Source organism: Pyxicephalus adspersus, chromosome 1 (genome assembly GCF_032062135.1).
Source record: "Pyxicephalus adspersus chromosome 1, UCB_Pads_2.0, whole genome shotgun sequence".
In the NCBI taxonomy this organism is placed as follows: Eukaryota; Metazoa; Chordata; class Amphibia; order Anura; family Pyxicephalidae; genus Pyxicephalus; species Pyxicephalus adspersus.
The window spans coordinates 5,106,576-5,126,626 of record NC_092858.1 but is presented as its reverse complement, the minus strand read 5'-3'; the positions used below and the strand labels follow the sequence as shown (position 1 = coordinate 5,126,626).

General features: G+C 41.7%; 3 protein-coding genes across 3 annotated transcripts in view; 2 read left to right on the top strand and 1 right to left on the bottom strand.

Annotated features, from left to right (window-relative positions):
* The first annotated feature begins 3,199 nt into the window (after positions 1 to 3,199).
* On the top strand, positions 3,200 to 3,781 carry LOC140321840 (odorant receptor 131-2-like). The gene has a single exon (XM_072398619.1). It carries the CDS (start codon positions 3,200 to 3,202, stop codon positions 3,779 to 3,781), a length of 582 nt encoding a protein of 193 aa, XP_072254720.1.
* A 6,010-nt stretch (positions 3,782 to 9,791) lies between these two features.
* Positions 9,792 to 12,657, bottom strand: LOC140341543 (galectin-1-like). Its single transcript, XM_072427390.1, has 4 exons — positions 12,617 to 12,657; positions 12,175 to 12,254; positions 11,477 to 11,648; positions 9,792 to 10,402 (listed from the first exon to the last, which is right to left on the bottom strand). The coding sequence occupies exons 1-4, from the start codon at positions 12,644 to 12,646 to the stop codon at positions 10,259 to 10,261; spliced, it is 426 nt and encodes a 141-aa protein (XP_072283491.1). The 5' UTR covers positions 12,647 to 12,657; the 3' UTR covers positions 9,792 to 10,258.
* A 6,786-nt stretch (positions 12,658 to 19,443) lies between these two features.
* P4HA3 (prolyl 4-hydroxylase subunit alpha 3) overlaps positions 19,444 to 20,051 on the top strand; it is a 31,942-nt gene continuing 31,334 nt past the window's right edge. Inside the window, 1 exon segment of the mRNA XM_072427304.1 lies at positions 19,444 to 19,835. Coding sequence (XP_072283405.1) covers positions 19,504 to 19,835 — 332 coding nt within the window. The 5' untranslated portion in view covers positions 19,444 to 19,503.

The window sequence follows — 20,051 nt, the reverse complement described above, 5'->3', positions numbered from 1 at the left end:
GGGACACATAGGAAGAGTGGCCCTATCCCCTTCCTCTTTTATAGGACTGGCTGCTCAGGCTGCAACCAATCAGTAGGACGGGTGTAACCCCCACACCTAGCAATCACTGGACTGAAGATGGGGTTCCAGAATCTTTCACTACAATGGTAATGATAGGAGGGACAGAATGATTTCTAAAGAGGACCTGTCACTGAGACATTATGGACGCTGCTATTGCAAAATTCATTCTAAAGAATGATCTGGATATAAAGCAAATGGTTTGGTGTCACTCACACACCTAAACCAAGCATGCAGATAACTATGGTGCAAGTTGTGCTGCAATTACCTGAACACCTGATGCATGGTGATAAAAAGACTACAACACATAACAATGGCAGCCGGCCCCATGTATGACTCCAATACTAGGAAGGTCAATAAGAACAATCACTCTCATACTGCAAATGACTCTTATGAAGTTTGTCATGGATAGATGAACTGCTCAGGTGAAGTTTCACAAATGAACCTCAGTGGTGATTTGATCAATCGTTTCCCAGCAATCTTCAATGGTGATCCAGTTTAAATGTATCATCAGTCCAAAAATAGTGTGGCTGAATGTCACCAGGATCCCCACACACATATATGTCCCATATACCATGGATGTAAATGTGGTGTGAACATATATGAGGCCCTGGGGATTGTGTGATAAGAATCCTGCAGGACTACAAATGCTTGAATGGACAGCACTCCAGGTATTAGTCATGTGTAGTCCCTGTTCAGTGCCATCATAGGTAGGTAGCAGGTAAAAGGGGAAATGTGGGCAATAAAGTAAAAGTTTCCTTAGTAACCCTGCATCACCAGTAATTGTCTACTTGGCTGTCTCCGAGTACCTGGGTTACTCAACCCCAGTCTGGGTGGGAATGACCAAATGATACCCCTGTTACACCTCTGATTTACCTGAATGACACCTATGATGATCAACTATTGTCGAGAAAGCACAAAGTAACCTTTAAGGTTGCTTTGCTTGCCAGGAGTGACAGCCAACTGTCATTACTCTCGGTACAATGGAACGTAGGGAAATTTTACATTTTGACCTATTTAATTTTAACACACACCGCTACCCCAGCCCCCACCACTGATCCTGTAACCTCCCCAAATACTCTTCCTGGCACTGTTCCCTCTGTCCAGTCTCCTTTAAAGCTGTAGTCCCAGGAATTTTTCCCTCCCTTCTCTGCTTCCTCTGAAATGGACTTCCAAGTAGACCCCACCACAAAGTGATGGATGTAAATCAGCAGAACCCCTCAGAGACGGAGCCACCTCTAGAAGATCTTAAGCTGGGGACCCAACTTCAGATTAAAATGAGAAGAATTCCAGGCCAACAACCTCAGCAGCAGTTGCAGACACTCACCAGGGTGAGGTTGCAGTCCTTCAAAGGGTAAGTCCAGTCCTTGCTGTTCAGTCCTTATTTCTCCTACAAATTATGGCTAAAATCCCTATCTTTAGTGTTAGCGCGAGGAGTTTTAGGGATCTATGAGGCAGATGGTGCTGACTTTTCTTTCCTCACAGCCTGGTGACATCTTCATGCTGCAAGAGTATACCCTACCCTTTCTTGAGAGGTGCAGTCATCTGGCTTCCCAGTGGGCCCAGGATCCAGGTCTGTGGGATTAGGAATTCTAATCAGGAGAGGAAGTTTCATGGTTGAATCTGTCCATGAACTAGTCTGTGGTTGCCTTCTGGTCATAGATGGCTCATGGGTAGGCGAGCCTATTAGGCTCATCAATGGATATTCTTCACTGGAGAATAACTTCCCAGACCCTGCAGACTCCTCTAGCTACCCAATAGAGGAAGACGGGCCTTGCTCTGGCATCATAACAAAACTGGACATCACCTCCCGCCTGCTCAAGGAGGTGGTGGCGATGGCATCCCTAAAGGAAGTTGTGGGCTCCATAGGGAATGGCTCACAGAATTACTCATGGTGCCATATAGAGTGTTATATAGAGCTCTTCACCAAGTGCATCAAATGAAACCCAGAGATTAGAGGGATCACCACAAATGGGAGGCCAAGTGTTCACTCTACATGAATGGAGTAATGGTGTTCTGTGCAGATCAGTGTTCCACTGACATGCTCGTCCAGACCTGTGATCATTTTAGTCAATCTTTGAGGGCAAAAGTCGACTGTGAGAAGTCAGAGGCCATGCTCTTCAGAAACTGGCACCTGCTTTTTCCCATGTCCATCTCCTTCAATATCAGACCAGATTTCATTAAAATCCTTGATGTCTGGTTCAGAACTGAGGGCACAGCCCTGAGTCTCGGAAGTGACTATCCAAGATGCATGAAAAGTTTGGACTCTAGAGAGCCTTAGAGAACTCACCATCAAAAACACTGGTACTCCACAGCAAGATCCTCCCTGTGTTGCAGTACCTTGCCCAGGCCTTACATACAAGTTACTGGCAGGGTCACTTTAAAGATATGTCAATACAATGAAGGTCCATGGCATGGACAAATGTTCTTTTTGAGCTATAGGATTGCTCTGTATATTCTGTGCAGCTAGCCATGCTGTAAGCTCCCAGTCTACTGATGTAATCCTCTTTAGAAGGCAGGTATGGAAAATTGGTTTGAAAGGTTTTGGCTGCCATTGTTCCTTGGAGGACAACTAGAAATTTCAGGCCCAACAAGTAACAAGTTAACAAGAGACTTTTCAATTAGTCAAAATGTATTAGCATAACCTGGGAAAACTCTGCAACATCTGGTACACAATGGATGCGACACAAGGGAGACCTGAGGTTGGTTCCTGCAACTGTCAAAGTCATCATAATCTGGACAAGTCCTTAGCTCAGATATTAAGGCTTATATAAGAGGTTTGAGGCTGACTGGATCAGAGGCATTTGTCCCACCTGGATTCATGTACAACATATGTATAATAGATTTATTTATAAATAAAAATTTACACCAGCTTAGGGAATGAGGGGACTGACCCCCTTGTATGGTGGCCATCTCTGTCTTGCCTGTACATATCTTTAGAAGAGAAACCCATGAATCTCACATTGCATTCATAAAGAAATGTCAACACTTAGAGATAACTTTAAGAGTCGGACTATTCTGCCCATCTCCCACCCCCTACTACCCCAATGGCCACTATGGCTGCCCATAGTGGTGAAGTTGTCCAAGCCTAGGTGTTTGGTAGAGTAACCCATATTTGGGGTCCTAGGAAGGGTGTTTGGAGATGTTGTACATGCTGTGGTCAATCCTTGGATTCACCTTGATGCTTGGTGCTATGTACACACTGTACGTCCCCATGCCCATTTGCTACATTTTGTTCACAGCTTCATTACCAGCATTTAGAGTGACCCCAATTAGCCTGGCAGCCATGACTCTAGAGAAATACGCAGCCATTTGTCACCTTTTACGACACCCTGACCTGTGCACCCCACAAAGAGCCAATGCAGTATTCACCCTTATATGTACAGTATTGGTAATCCTATATGCTGGTGAATTGGGCCTCATGGCTTCATCGTTTACAAATATATTCAACCTTTACATCATATGTCGGCAGGAAAATCTGTTGGCTCTCCCCTATCAAAATGCTTTAAGGTCCATGATGTTAATATTGTGTTACGTTTCAGTGGCCATTGTCATCTTATTCACATACATCGAGATCATGATGGTTGCCCAAGGAGTTCGCTCCCAATCTTCTTCTGCCTCTAAAGACAGGAAAACGATCTTGCTTCACAGCTTCCAGCTGCTCCTATGCATGGCTTCCTTATTGTCTATACATAAATCTCATATTGCATTCATAAAGAAATGACCTTTAAGATTTAGCCTATTCTGCCAGTCTCTAACCCCCTAATACCCCAATGACCAATTTGTCTTTCCATCATGGTGAGGTTTTCCAAGCCTAGGTGTTTGGTAGAGTAGCCCATATTTAGGGCCCTGGCAAGGGTGCTTGGAGATATTGTACATGCTGTAGCAATAGACCTACAATGGACCGCCAACACATCCAGATGTTTATCCAATTGTAATGCACCACACAAATGTATTGCTTAAGTAAATATAGCATTTTTTTGCTGTAGAGCCTGTGGGGTTCCTAAAAAGAACAAATTTACCTGTTACCATGGCCAACTCAGCACTCCCTCAAAACAACGAGACTCAGACACCCTCAGACAACCCTTTTGTCACCCTTTACGACACCTTGACCAGTGCACCCCACAAAGAGCCAACACACTATTTTCCCTTATAGATACCGCATTGGTGATACTATAGGCTGGTGATTTGGGCCTCAAAGCTTCATCATTTATAAATATATTCAACCTCAACATCATATGTCGGCAGGAAAATCTGTTGGCACTCCCATATCAAAATGCATTAGGGTCCATAATACTAATATTGTGTTTCGTTCCAGTGACCATTGTCATCTTATTCACATAATAGTAGGTCACAAATGTCCCCCAAAAATGATTTGGGCTGCTCTCTAGTGCTTGTAATCTCAAGCAAAATAGTTACAATGTCACACCTGCCTAGGTGCTGAGGGAAGAAAGTATAAAATGTTATTTCTTTATAGGTAACTCTTCCATCTACAATCAGCAGGCAATTCATACATGGGGAGAAAGTCTAGACGATATATGCACTGCAAGGTCAGCTTTTGGAATTAAGAGACCACAGATGATACTGCAGTGAAAAACTGGCCATCAGCAGGACAGTTTTAATGAGAAAGATTTGGCCAAAACATACTAGAAAACGAGTACAAACAGGTAATTTAGTACAGGAATTAAGAGACGGCAGATGACGCAACAGACTAAAACTGTTTAAGGGACAATTATAAATAACAAGGCTGGTCCTAAATGTGCTAAATTACTAAATTACAAGGAGCTTAGGCTGAGGTTTTACCAGAAGAATTAAAAAATGCATAAGATTATGCATTTGTCTCCAGAAAGTTTGTGTTTTTTCCAATAGCAGGTAACCACCTCTTCACCTACTGAGCCTCTCCTGACTGGAAAAGCTGAGTACCAGAATTAGCACCCTGCTCTCCACCACCGCCTATGCGTGCCATAGCCTCCAAAACTTCCTACAATGTAGTCTGCAGTGTAGTATATAAGCACAGGTAGTCCAGGAGTTAGGGACATCGGACATACGGATGACAACTACATATGAACAGGCCTTCCCTGCTCGCTAATGTGCAGGACAGAGGCTTGATAGGGGGAGGTGCGGTTTGCATGACTTTCAGAAGAAGGAGCTAAATTACAAGGAGCTCAAGCTGAGGCTTTACGAGAAGAATTAAAAAATGCATAAGATTATGTATTACTTTTATTATAGCATCTGGTCATCATGAAATTAATTTATCACGTTTAGATAGTACACCCCCTAAAATTTTCTGAAGAAGTTGACCGCTTATGAAATGCATAGAGTGTAAGCCCAACCCAGAATAGAAGAAATCAACCTGATGTGAGCCTGATCTGTCTGTGATACATCAACTGTGTATATAATAAATGGCATATATTATATAATGTTTTACATGTGATTTTTTTTATGTTTGTAATAAAACACATTTTTCAAACAAGCAAAATCTAGCAAATCATAATTTTGTATTGATTTGCTTTAATGATCTTGAAAGACCAATCATTCAAATCCATTAATTGTTTATATTGAGGTTACAGTAGTTAAAAAATGGCCAGTGGTAGAACAGTTTAAATCAAGGATAATTGCCCAAAATGCAGTAGAGAGTACAGGCTACAAGAACTGAGACCTGCAGGAATAGAAACTTCACAGGGCCCCAGAGTCATAGAGTACCCTCCCAGTACCTACTTCACTCCGTGTGGCCTGCACTCTCAACAGGGCCTTCGGTAGAAATGGGCAATTTAGTATTAGTCTGCCTGAAGCCATGTCTGGCCTGCCATTGCAGCTAGGGATGGAAGTGACAAAGTTGAGTCTTGTTGAAGTCATTTTATAGCCTCTTCCTGTCTCCAGAAAGTTTGTGTTTTTTCCAGTAGCAGGTAACCCACTTTTCACCTACTGAGCCTCTCCTGACTGGAAAAGCTTTCTGAGTACCAGAATTAGCATGAACATCTATGGCATCCTGGCCAGCCACCCTGCTCTCCACCACCACCTATGCGTGCCATAGCCTCCAAAACTTCCTACAATATAGCCTGTAGTATAGTATATAAGCACAGGTAGTCCAGGAGTTACGGACATCCGACATACGGACGACTACTAGATATGAACAGGCCTTTCCTGCTCGCTAATGTGCAGGACAGAGGCTTGATGGGGGGAGGGGTGGTTTGCATGACTTGCAGAAGAAGTGTTTTGCTAAACACAGCTGAAGTTGTGGGTGATCTTAAGAACTGAGCTTCTCTGCAACCTTTTGTAACTCTTTAATGACCAAGACAAATTCTGCAGTGGTTTATATTTGCAAATAAAAGCACAGGTTGCTCCAGAAGTTAAAATATTCTTTTTTTTTTTTTTTTGCTGACACCATGCTGCCTAATAATATGTTAAGACAAACATTTGTACTAATTGTATCTAATAAAATGTACCTGATCCAACTTACATACAAATTCAACTTAAGAACTAACCTACAGTCCTTATCTTGTATTTAACCCGGGGACTACCTGTATATTATTTTAACATAAAGGGCCACATGTTTATTTCTGCCCAAGGCCCAGTTTGCAATCTGGCATAGAAACTACAAATTCATGCAATTATTATACTAGGAATAAAATGGAAAAAAGTTTAAAGAAAATTCTGTGTTTGACACCTGGACAGGACACAGATGGTCTAACTCCAGACATCGGGAGTCAGCCCAAGATATATTGTACATGTCTTGGGACCTTTTAATGTCTGTAGGAGGTAGGGGCCTGAGCTAGGAAGGGTAGGATCCTGTGTGTAGATTTAGGGCCTGTGCACAATATGTTATGTAAAGCATGTCTGTGCTTTTTTAGATACGTAACCTTTTTTTGTTTCTTTTAACTGATCTGGGAACTACTAGGTGGTGCTCAGGGCAAATGTTATGTGAACCAAAGTTTATGGTACAGGCACGGACAGTTTCAGGCCATATGTTGGACCATATGAGACTATTCCTGTTACACCCATCCTCTGCTCTCTGTTTGTCAAAATACTTTGGAAAACCAATCCCTCCACCCTGGGGTGGGGCAGGTGAAGAAGACTGGAAAGGGCAAGGAAGGACACATGGAATTGGCAGGTGGTGGGTAAGAAAATGGGTAGGAGGAAGAAGTCGGGTGAGGTGGAGAGTGAGGGTATTGGTCAAGGGGAGGTGGCACAGAAAAATAAATACGAGGCATTGCCTCCTGGGGAGGTGGAACCAATGGAGCAATCAGAGGGTCTTTCCTTTAAACGGTTCATCAGGTAGTTGAATGATTTGTGCCATGCTATAAATATGCTGCCCACCAAGAAATTGCCTAGGCCAGATATACCAATTGAAATACGTGCTGGCATTGGATCAGATGAAAGCTTTTGATCGGGTGAATCATGAATATCTCTGGTTGCTGTTTGGCACATACAACTCTAGCAGGAGGCATTTCTACCTGTTCATTTTTGCTTGGGGATATTTTATATAAATAAGGGTAGTTCCTGGGATTCTGCCCTATTGTTGATCTCAACACCCAATTTGAGGGAAGCCTTCGGATTTCGTAAGTTTTTCTACCAGTGGAATTTGGCTTGGGGATATTTTATATAATTGAGGGTAATTCCTAGGATGATGCCCCAACACCAAATTTGAGGGAGGGTCTCAAACTCGGACGAAATATCAGGTTGAACCAGTAGTGTGTCCCAATGTGTCCTAAAGAAGCAGACCTAACCCATGAATCATGTTGAGTAACATTGAAGACACCAACTCGGTATATGTGGGAATCTTGTTCCAAGATAACAATGTTTATGTTTTTTATATTCCTTATATTTATGCAAAACTCAAGTGTATTTATAACTATTTTGGATATCAATTGAATATGTGGGAGCTTTAAAATCCTTATATTTGACAATTTGCCTAATAGTATTTGGTTTTGTCCAACAGTTCATACCCCAGAATGAATAAACTGCAAAACATCACTATATTGTTTAGGCATGCAGTTACTAAAGTTCATATTGGTGAAGGAATTACCCCTAATTTTATACCAAGCCAAGACTTACTGAAAATGGTTCATTCATTATTTGTAATTGCAACATGCAATCCAGAGCAAGAATACAACCTAGCTCTAAAAACTGGTTTCCTTACCAATAACAGACCTGATTAGTGGAGATAGATTGTGCTTCCATATGGAAGATACAGTTCCAGGTAAAACAAGGCTGCAGTTGGATGCAGACATAGCCATCTATTTGTTAAAAAAGAAAAGTTGACATAATGAGGAATCATCTTACAACCCCATAAATACATTTTTTTTTTTAATAAACCTTGAGAATTTTGGTCTCATATACACTACCTCTTTGTGCCCATTCCTATATAGGTATTCCCCGGGTTACATACAAGATAGGAGATAGGACTGTGGGTTTGTTCCCAAGTTGAATTTGCATGTAAGTTGGAACAGGTAAATTTTTTTAATAATTGCAGTTAGGACAGATGTCTCAACATATTTGTAGGCAGCATGGTGTCAGTTGCTGTATAAAATTCTCACTGTAGTTTATCACAAAAAAAAAAAAAAAAAAAAAAAAAATGGAGCCTAGACATTTATTAACTTTTAGATCAATCTTTATAACTGCAGTATTTGTCTTGGTCATTAAAGAGTTACAAGATGTTGCAGAACAGTCTCCCTTAAAGCCTCATCCTTTAAAGCTTAGACAACCCTTTTTATGTTAATAAAAAAAATTTTGGTTTTTTTTTTTTAAATAAACCTTGACAATTAAATAAACCTTGACCTTAAATAAACCTGACAATTTCAGTCTCATACACTTTTACCTTTTTGAGACCATTCCTATACAGGTAGTCCCCAAGTTACATACAAGATAGGAGATAGGACAATAGGTTTGTTCCCAAGTTGAATTTGCATGCAAGTTGGAACAGGTAATTTTTTTTAATTGCAATTAGGACAGATGTCTCAACATATTTTTAGGCAGCATGGTGTCAGTTGCTTTATGGAGTCTAGATGTGGTCATTAAAGAGTTACAAGATGTTGCAGAACAGCCTCCCTTAAAGCCTCACCCTTATAGCGTAGACAACCCTTTTATGTTAATTAAAAATGTGTGTTTTAAGTGCAACACCCTTTTTAAAATATAAAAAAAAGTGCAGCACTGCCCCCTAATTCTTGATTATATGAATGGGAGCGCAAAGCCTCTTGGCAGTACCTACGTTAAGCATTCTGGAAGGCTCTTGGGTGCTCCTTCTGCACATGCAAAAAAGTTTCCCACATGCGCAGTGAGATCTGCAAGTTTTGTTTCCCAACTACATCACCCGATCTCACGCCTGGGTTGGGTAACATAGTATGAAGAACCCTAAACAAGAGAAGATGGCAGCACCGGCCTGAACATGATACGGGGCCCGATGGAAGAATGGAAGAGACCTCCGGCCCAATGGACTCCACTGCAGGATTGAAGGCAAGTGTATTTTTTGTTTTGCCTGTTTGAGTTTAGTTCCTCACCCATAACAGCTGTGTTTAGCAAAAGATTTCTTCTGCAAGTCATGCAAACTGCCCCCCATATCAAGCTTCCATTCTGCACACAAGTGAGCAGGGAAGTCCCATTCATATCTAGGAGTAGTCTATGTCTGATGCCCTTAACTCAGGGGCTACCTGTATCTGATATTCACCTAATCTAAATGTTTCTGTACATGAGTGCTTGTTCAGCTGTCCTCAAAAAAGAATGAAAATACACAATGCTTTTTTTGTCCTTTTATTGTTGTAATGACCATAAGACAAAGATCATAAAATCAGCATTTATTTGATATTGATTTTCCAATAAAAATTAGATTTGTTTTACTAAAATTCCAACAGTGCAGACAGCAAATGTAGCACTAGTGTCGCAGTGATTGTTATGCCTTTTTGGAGTTATGCCACAGTCCTCCAGCAGGGGGGAGCAATAGAGCAGCCAATTTATTATAGACTGCAACCAATTATAAGCCAGTTTGGGCACAATAGTGCTTACTGGCCATTATGTGAAATGTGAATGAAGTTATTTCTAACAATGAATCATAGGCGAGCAAAACACTGTATGGCTATAGGGGCAGAAGGACACAGAATGTTGGCAGGGAGCCTACAAAAAGGATAAAAGACATTTTCTTCCCATTTCCAAGCCAATAAATAAATATAGACAGCCGAGACGGGTTGTTCCTCTCTTGCATGTTTCTTTAACCAATCTTTAGGCGCTTGAGCCGGAAGTTTTTGAAGAACATAAATGGGATCACTTCTAGGGGAACACAGACCGGAAATGGGATCTTGACTCCAGTAGGCAACATTATGACAAACTGCTCTTTGGTATACTTTATGGTAAACTAAGAAGAAAAAACAAAAAACAAAAACACTTTCACATTGGGTATACAGGCATGGTAATTACCTATAAATCCTTCCATCCACCGCTGCTGGTGCCATTGCCTTGATGTGATGTCAGCAGCCACACAGGGAATTCTATAAGTTTTCCCTGTCATCCTTCCCCGGAAGCTACATAATGGTTATGGAAGCTCTTCAAGCATTTCAATTAGATTTATTTTTATTGATTTTTTTTTTTATTATTAGTGGTCTGGAGATCACCATATATCACAGTTTTTGATGGACCCGACATACCTAGAATATATGGAAAACCTCTTGGATCTACATCATGCCTAAAGTAACACCCACACAGCAGGGCAGTAACTCTGCACAAAGCTTCTGACATTTGCCAGTAAATGCCAACAAGAGACAAGACCATGGGTATGACCATGGTACACTGGCAGCATCAATGACACTGGAAAATAAGATCTACAAACATCTTCATTTGTTGGTCTTTGCCAGGTGAGCCAGAAGAGGGAACCTACAAGTAAAGTCTTCTGGCTCCGTGTACAACAGGGAGTGACTAGTTGGCCAAGAAGGCCTCATCAGACCCTATGGAGTAGGGGGACAAGTCATGATTGAGACTTCTGTAACCCCCGCTTATACACTATTCACCCAGCCCACATTCCCTCAAGCCTTTAGTGCATTCCTCAACCTATTAACACACCAATATAAAATTACATTTTTCTTGGGTATACATCAGTTATCGGACCACCCCTGACAAACACCAGCCAATAGCAACACTGCATGCCATGTACCCTACCCACCAAACTTTCACATTGGCAAAAATTTGGGAACATTTTCAGCTCGACTTCTATGGGCAGATGAGGCAACTGGCAAACGTTCACATTGAATGCAAACCTCATCCCAACATCGTATACAACGGCAGCATGAGGAAATCCTCTCCAACAAAGTTCGTACACCCTCATCCAAAGCCATCATCTACCTAGCACATCTTTCAGCAATTTATATTTGTGCATTATGACAAACAATACATCTTGACAGATTACATTGAAACCATGCATGGGGTATAGACATACCGAGGTATCTGTCCCTGCAGAAAAGGGGAAGACATCTGTGAGCATTAGCGGTCCCCAGACGTTGTTAATCAGTGAGCAGAACATTATCTGGCCGACATATTTGTTTAGGTGGAATCGAGGATTCAAGTGCAGCAGCAGGTTTGAAAAATCTACTCCCAAGGTCACTACAAAACTAGAAAAACAGAACAATGAGAGCGAAGACTGGAGTTCTTTTATTATGGTATTCCCTATTATGGTATTCCCTATTCAGTTAACTATAAGACTGGAGTTCTTTTATTATGGTATTCCCTATTGGGGTTCAGAGGTAATATTAAAATTATACATGAACAATATTGTGAAATGTTACAATTCAAAACTATTAAACAATATAATAAAGTCCTGGTAATGGGGCCCCATACAAACAAGTACCTCAAGTGGAAATTCAAGCATTTACATTTTAGATTGGGGCTTTGAAACAATTATTGGCCCCAGTAGCTGCCAGCACTATGAAGCAATACATCCCCAAGTTTCAAATAAAAGCTGAAACATTTGAGAGAGACCATTTACTCAAGAGTTGTGGGGTCAGTAACCATATACACAGAGCACACATATATTGTTATACTATGCACAGAGCTCACATGTATCCAATTTATTTATTATAATCAGATCAGATATAAGAGTTTATACATAATTCAGGTTAGGATCACATCGTAACTTACTCTGTACAGGGTTCTGGAATGGCACCTGTTATCTCTACATATTGGCCAGGTTTCAGGTTGAGGTGGTTTATAACGACATGCTATATGAGAGAAACAATAATTATTTCCTATACAGGAAAAGAATAGTAGAAAGTAGAAAGAATACAAAAGAATGAGTGGCCCCTGCATACCCCCAATGAGGGAGCCAAGGGCCACCCCCATCATATCACCAAAAGATAGGCAGTGGCTAACTGCAGCATAATATTAAAAGATAATTTATTAGGAGGGAAGCAAACACTGTGATTTTCCTTTGGTTCACATTTAAATATATTCTGAAGTTGTGGATTTAGAACAAAAAAGTCACAAATCAGAACCAGTTTATCTATGGAGCAGTATCACATCCATATACACACCACATTGAACGCATAATACCCATTGGTCTGTCCCTTCCATTAGCACTCACATATCCTTCTAGTCCTCCCAGTCCTGCCATCCTTCCCTTCCTGAGACACATAAGCGTGGCCCTTACCTCTTCCTCTTATATAGGACTGGCTGCTCAGGCTGCAACCAATCAGTAAGACGGGTGTAACCCCCACACCCAGCAATCACTGGACTGGATGAGGGGTTCCAGAATCTTTCACTACAATGTTAATGATAGGAGGGACAGAATGATTTCTAAAGAGGACCTGTCACTGAAACATTATGGACGCTGCCATTGCTGAACTCATTCCAAAAAATTATCTGGATGTAAAGCCAATGGTTTGGTGTCACTCACACACCTGAATGAAGCGTGTAGATAACAATGATACAAGTTGTGCCACAATTACCTAAACACCTGATCTGCATCCTCATTGTGGGTCAATGATTCAGACAGACAGAGAATCAGAACAACCAGGCCAGCAATGGCAGCTTCCATCATCTCAGTGATGGGTCATCCTTGAGCTTTAGAGGTACAAGTCATTACATAGATACAAATGTCCTATTGATTCATGGTGATAAAAAGACTACAACACATAACAATGGCAGCCATCAAAACACTGGGCCCGCTGTATGTTCAAAAATCAACCTCAATGGCGATCTGATCAATCGTTTTTCCGGGAATCTTGTAGTTGGAATCCTGCAGGACTACAAATGCTGGAATGGGCAGCACTTTGAGGTATTAGTCATGTGTAGTCACTGTTAGGTGCCATCATAGGTAGGTAGCAGGTAAATTTAAAGCCCTCTAAAGAAATCAAAGGGGAAGGTGGGCTGTAAGGTAAAAGTTTCCTTAGTTCCCCTGCATCGCCAATAATGGTGTATTTGGCTGTCTCTGAATACTTGGGGGGTTACTCAACCCCAGTCTGGGTGGGATTGGCCAAACTAAACACCTAATACACCCCTGATTTACCTATATGAATGGCACCTATGATGATCAACTGTTGTTGAGAGAGCGCAAAGTAACCAGGAGTGACAGCCAAAGACGTCATTACTCCTGGTACAATGGAATTTATAGAAATATTACATATTGAACATAATTATTTTTAACACACACCTCTACACTAGCCCCTACCACTGATCCTGTAACCTCCCCAAAGCAACTTCCGGTCTCCCTTAAAGCTGCAGTCTCAGGAATATTTCCCTCCCTTCTCTGCTTCCTCTGAAATGGACGTCCAAGTAGTCCACAGAAGGAAAATAAGGACATTTTTCACCAGCCCAGCCATTAAGGAAGACTCCACCACAAATTGGTGGCTGTAAATCAGCAGAACCCCTCAGGGACAGGGCCACCCCTAAAAGATCCTAAGCTGGGGACCCAACTTCAGAGAAAAATAAGAAGAAGAATTCCAGGCCAACAACCTCAGCAGCAGTTGCAGACACTCACCAGGGTGAGGTCGCAGTCCCTCCAAGGGTACGTCTAGCCCTTGCTGTTCAGTCCTCCTTTCTACTACAAACTATGGCTAAAATCCCCAATTTTACTGTTAATGAGAGGAGTATCAGGGATCTATGAGGCTGACTTTTCTTCCCTCACGGCCCGGTGACATCTTCATGCTTCAAGACTGTACCCTACCCTTCCCTGAGAGGTGCAGTCATCTGGCTTCCCAGTAGACCCAGGCTCCAGGTCTGTTAGGTTAGGCATTCTAATCAATGGAGGAAGTTTCATGGTTGAATCTGTCCATAAACTAGTCTATGGCTAACTTCTGGTCATAGATGGTTCATGGGTAGGCGAGTCTATTAGGCTCATCAATGTATTCACTGGAGATGAATGCACACTTGGAACTTTTCCAGACCCTGCAGACCCAACTCGATTCCACCAGGAGAGTAGTAATGGGTGGCAATTTCAACTGCCCAATATAGAAGATTAGGCCTAGCTCTGGCATCATGGCAAAACTTGACATCACCCCAGCCTGCTCAAGGAGATGGTGGCAGAGGCATCCTTAAAGGACATTGTAGGGAATGGCACCAAGAATTACTTATTGTGCTATCCTGATGGATCCGTGCATTCCAGGATTTACATCTTCACATCACATAAGGCAGGGCATGGCAGCCCCCATGGTCCCTTGCTTCTTTTCTGACCACAGGGCCATTGTCTATCATAGGGACCTGGGTGGGGACCTCAGACCAGGCTCATGGAAATTGAAATATACCTTGCTGGAAGTTGCTGGCAGAGCTCTGGGAGGCCTACATTACATGGCAAGAGGAGAAAACTTTGAACGACAAGGTATGAAAAGGTATGACACTGGTGGGAGGTAGTGAAAGTCAAACTGACGTACCTTGACATTTGCAAGCACAGTGCTGGTGAACAGCTGAAAGACTGGCCCCTTTTCAATACTCTCGGGGCTCAGACAAGGATGCTTCTTTGTTATTGTCGTATTGAGCTCTTCACCAAATGGAATGTGGGAACTGAGTAGGACTTGGTAAGCTCCCTGGCAATTCCAATTACCGCTTTTGGTATGTAAAATCCACCCCGGGCCACACTCGGGAATACCGCCTGGGAGGTTAGGAGATTTACCAACAGGCACAAAGACCTTTGTAGTTACAGGCATTGCCCCTTTAGTATGATTGAAGATGGGACTTCCTTGCACATTTTCTGGCAATTCCCTTTTCACAAGCCCTGTTGAGGACCGATATGTGCCCCAATCTGCAAATACACACCGCGGAGTGTTGTATAGATTGTTTCATGGCACATTGAGTTTACTGGTGCTTGATGAGTGATGTGTTGGTTCAAAGATGCTATCTGGAGTGCCCATCCATCAGATGCTGAGGAAGTCCGTAGAGGACTGCGGCAGAGTGGTCTTTAGTCTACTAGGAGACCATTCCTTCATGGATTTCGTGGAGGAAGAGGACCTCTAACTGTATATCCACTTTCTCCCTCTTTGCCTTCAATGTATCCTTTTCCATGATGTTCCTGGGACCTAACTCACCCCAAACCTTTAATGGCACAGCCTTTTCTAAAGCATTCCTGGGTCCTAACTCAACCTAATCCTTCAATAGAACAGCCTTATTCAGGACATTCCTAGGACCAAACACACCCTGGACCCTCAGTATCTACTCTGCAGCACAGCCCCTTTTTTCTAGGAAATTAAAATCAACATGTGTGTATGGGGAATACTTCTATGATGATAATAATAAGGGGTAGTGGTAAATAAATCATAGAGAGTGCTGGGGTGTATTCTCTGACACTGTTGTGACAAAGCAAGGAGCAGTGAAGTAGTAGAGGTCAAGTAAGTATAAGTTGGTCATGGAGCCTCTTTTGAAAAGTTTTGTCACTTTGCCCAGAATTGCAAAGGTGACAGAGAAAAGTAAACTCATAGATCCCCAAGCCTAGGGGATGGGGGACTGACCCTCTCATATGGAAGCCATCTCTGTTTTGCCTGTACATACATCCCATGAATCTCATATTGCATTCATAAAGAAATGTCAACACTTCGAGATAACTTTAAGAGTTGGACTGTTCTGCCAATCTCCCACCCCCTTCTATCCCAATGGCCACTATGGCTGCCCATAGTGATGAAGTTGTCCAAGTCTAGGTGTTTGGTAGAGTAACCCATATTTGGGGTCCTAGGAAGGGTGTTTGAGGATATTGTACATGCTGTGGATAATCTAGATCTAGACCTGACAATGGACAGCCAACACATCCAGATGTTAATCCAACTGCAATGAATGACACAAATGTATTGCTTAAGTAATTATAACATTCTTTTGTAGAGCTTTCAGGGATCCTAAAAAGTTACCTGTTATGGCCAATCCAGCACCCCCCCCAAAAGCAACAAGATTGAGTCATCCATCACCGACAACAAAATTGGTACCTACATTCAATTTATTCAACTTATTAAAAAGTCTTTACCAAAATATATAAAACACTGAAAAATGGCCCTAATAGGCTATATATGGAAACTCAGCCAAAGTATCTAGAAAAAAAAAGTCTAGCTGAGCAAATGTTGATATTGGCTACCAGTGCTGGGAAAAGGCACCCAAAGTGAGGATGCCAAAGCATGTCAAAGATGCCACAGACCAATTTGAAAAGTTACAAATAGTACAGGCATGCACAGGGCAGGGGACAGCTGAGTAATGCAAAAAAAAAAAAGAAAGCACAAAGGATGGAGAGTTTTGGTATAATTTAAAGAAATCTTCTAACGAAAACATGCTTGGGGCGCCCTAAAGCTTTATATGGCATTACAGAACACTGTTCACCCCCTCAAATAGATGCACAGATATATATTGTACAAGGATAGAAATTCTTGACAATACATGCTAACCTTGCCCTGCACTACATGGTATCATTATATCATAATACATTATATCATGTTTTGTATGTGATTTTATACATGTTTCTAATAAAATATAACATTTTTCAAACACAACTACCGGTATTTTGATTTATTAATGTTGAGTTCCCATTGTTTTTCCAGCAAAGGATACAGCAGTTTAAAATTGGTCAGTGGTAGAACAGTTTTATTTTATTTAGGGATAAATTGCTCAAAATGTATTAGAGACACAGAGAGTACAGGCATGTGTTTTGTTACAAGAATAAAGACACTGCAAATGCAGGACTGGCATTTAGCTCTGGCAAAATTAGCAAACCATAGGAGTAATGGGTGTTACCAGGATAGGAAGACACAGCTGATCTAACTTGACACTGAAATCTGAACCTCTGCAGCACTTCTCCCTACTTCTCCTACAAGGGCTACCCTATGTTGCTCACGGATTGAAGGACCATCTAATGAGCTGCTGCCAGTTGGGCACAAGGAAATCCAGCCATACCCTGAGTGCCCTGGAAGGTTCCAATACCCAAGGTTTATGAGCCCATTTGGGTCAGGTCTTTCTGTGTCTGTCTTGGGGCCTATAAACATCTGTACAGGGGTCAAGGACAATTTGCTCCTCTTTCAGTCAATATTTCACTTAAAAAATCTTTTGCTGCTGTTCTTGTTGAAAAGATATTTCTCATTTCCAGAAACTAATGTGGACGAAAACAAAAAAGCGGTAAGATCTTGAAGTTTGAACCCTGCCCCTGTGACTACACAGAAGCCCAGATGGGAAGTGTCACCCTATAACTGTACTCTCATGGTGACGTTATCATGGATTATTTTCAGTGGACTTGCAGGTTTAAATGTAACAATAAATATGTGCAAAAAAGTTTGGTGTTTCTTGCCTATTCATCCAGTAGATGGCACCAACAGACTTTCACTATTCATCACTATTACTGTAGTGAAAGGTGAACAAGTGTGAATCCCTCTCTGCAGGAAATCTGACCACCAGAAGAAAGGTCATCAGGTCACCAGCACCTCAGTGTCACAGGTCACATCTCCAAAAAACAAAGTATTTGTTATATGTAAGAGCAGGAGGAATAAAACCTTATTAACCCCTTAGTCACCAATATGAAAGAATATTAATTTCTCAGGGTTTCTGGTGCAATTTTGTAAGCTATAAAAAAAGGTGTAAAGACTGTTTAAGGCTTCCCCACACAATCCAGAAGTTCCGGAAGTCCTAACTCTGAGCGCTACCTTTATCCTGCAATTGCTCCCCTCCCCAACGAAATCTCCCAATTTACTGAATGAAGAGTGATCAGAGGAATCTCCTGTAAGTGGAGTGGCCATGACATCCATTTTTTCATTGTAAAGTCATCAGGGATGATCAACTTGTGGCCAAAGGGAGGTACTACACAGGACAGCTCTGAATTAAAAAAGAGTATTGCATCCTGTCCTTGCTTTTCATTTTGCACACCTCCTAGGGGACATTTTTTAATTTGGTGCATGTGATATATGTGTTTAAGTAAATGATGTGTGGGTAAGGGTGAAAGCTGAGTTACCTACTAAAGTTAAAGATAAGATGGGTTTTGGTGTATCGTCAAGGTGCAATGGGGTGTATAGGTTACATAACTGAGCTGCCTAAATCCAACAACCACACTCCCTGCTGCCCACCTTAACAATGGGATTGCAGTAGCTGATTATATTGTTATCAGCAGGGGTGAACCTATTGCATTCAGCCCACTTAGGGTGGTTCATAATTTTTTAATCAAAGCACAAAATTTGCAAATAATTTTTAAATGGTAATATTTCTCATAGTTCATTGAATATGTCAGGCTGTATATACAATAATAAATATTTTTTTTTATTGTTCATTATTTACCAGGTAAGAGCAGCAGCATGGGTTCAGCATTAAGGAGAGTCAGACCGCAGCTTTCTGGCTCCCCCATGGTCTGACACGCCTAACCTAAACAATGCACCAATCAGCAGCATTCTTCTTACCTGATTAGTACAGAGGGCGTGTCCGATCGATCACTGGAGAGTTAGACCGCTTCTTTCTGCAAGTAAGATGATTCTCTAGCTTGCTGCAGCACCAAGTATAATAATATAATAACGTGTAGAAGAAAAACAGATTTATTTATTGTTTTCAATAATTTTTAATACATTTTCAATTTTTTATTTTTCATAGAAAATTACAAAGCTAGAATGATATCATGCAAACATCCAAAATAGTTGGCCAATAAAACAGATTTATTTCTGAATATGCAGCCTGGATTCTAATAAAAAACATATTCTGAGGATTTATTTGAGCTGTTTTACATTTTTTTTTATTTTAGATGATATGAGATTTTAGTGGTTGTGTTTAGATCTACTTGTCTTGTATGTCAGAGAAGTTTTAGGGAATGAGTTGACTTTTGGCATTCTGTTGTGAGAGAGCGGAGGAAGGGGAATGAATGGGGCTGATGTGTCTACAATAAGCATACTCCATCCCCCCTCCCAGCCTGGGCAATCCCACAATTATTAGACTTCTGGAGTGGAGCTGCCAGAACACAGACCAAATAGAGAGGCTTCCTGCCAGCTCTCACAGCTGCCCTTCCACCCAACATATCAAGATGCTGAGTTCTCCCTAATGCAGGATTTATGGTCGCTCATTGAGTCCTTTGCTAAACTTTTGCAGTTCTGTTGGGTTTGCACACTTGGTTCTGCACATCCACTAAAAAGCATCGCTACCTGGTGGTCAAGGATGTCGACCTGTGGCTGTCGCTGTCTCAGTGTGGTTTATTGGGATGGAAAATGGACCTGGGGCTTGTTTCTGTGTGTGGGATTCCTAGAACTCGTCTTAGGAGACATGTACAGCTCAATGACGAATATCCAGCAGGCACTGGAGACAGAGAAAGTGTTAATAGAGCACCTGGGGACTTACCTTCAGGAGGAGAGCTACCGGCTTAATGACCTGAACAGGTAAGGTGATGATTAATGTCACTTTTATTCTTTTCTGTGTCCTGTGTGGGTGTGTTGTCATGCTTCTGAACAGTAGGTAGTAATGTAAGAAGCACTGACCAAGAGCTCACAATCAAATGTGCTGACTTGAGTTTCATTCTGATAGCAAGGTCCCAACTGTCCCTGATTTGGAAGGACTGTCCCTCTTCATACCTCCCAACTGTCTCTTATTTGGAG

Coding starts and splice junctions, on each gene's coding strand:
- LOC140321840 (XM_072398619.1), top strand. CDS start 3,200: ATGTTGTACATGCTGTGGTCAATCCTTGGATTCACCTTGATGCTTGGT.
- LOC140341543 (XM_072427390.1), bottom strand. CDS start 12,646: ATGGCAGGACTGGGAGGACTAGAAGGATAT. Junction 12,255..12,616: donor TGGGAGGACTAGAAGGATAT/GTGAGTGCTAAT, acceptor TCTCTCATATAG/CATGTCGTTATAAACCACCT. Junction 10,403..11,476: donor CTGCAGGGACAGATACCTCG/GTATGTCTATAC, acceptor TTTTCTTCTTAG/TTTACCATAAAGTATACCAA.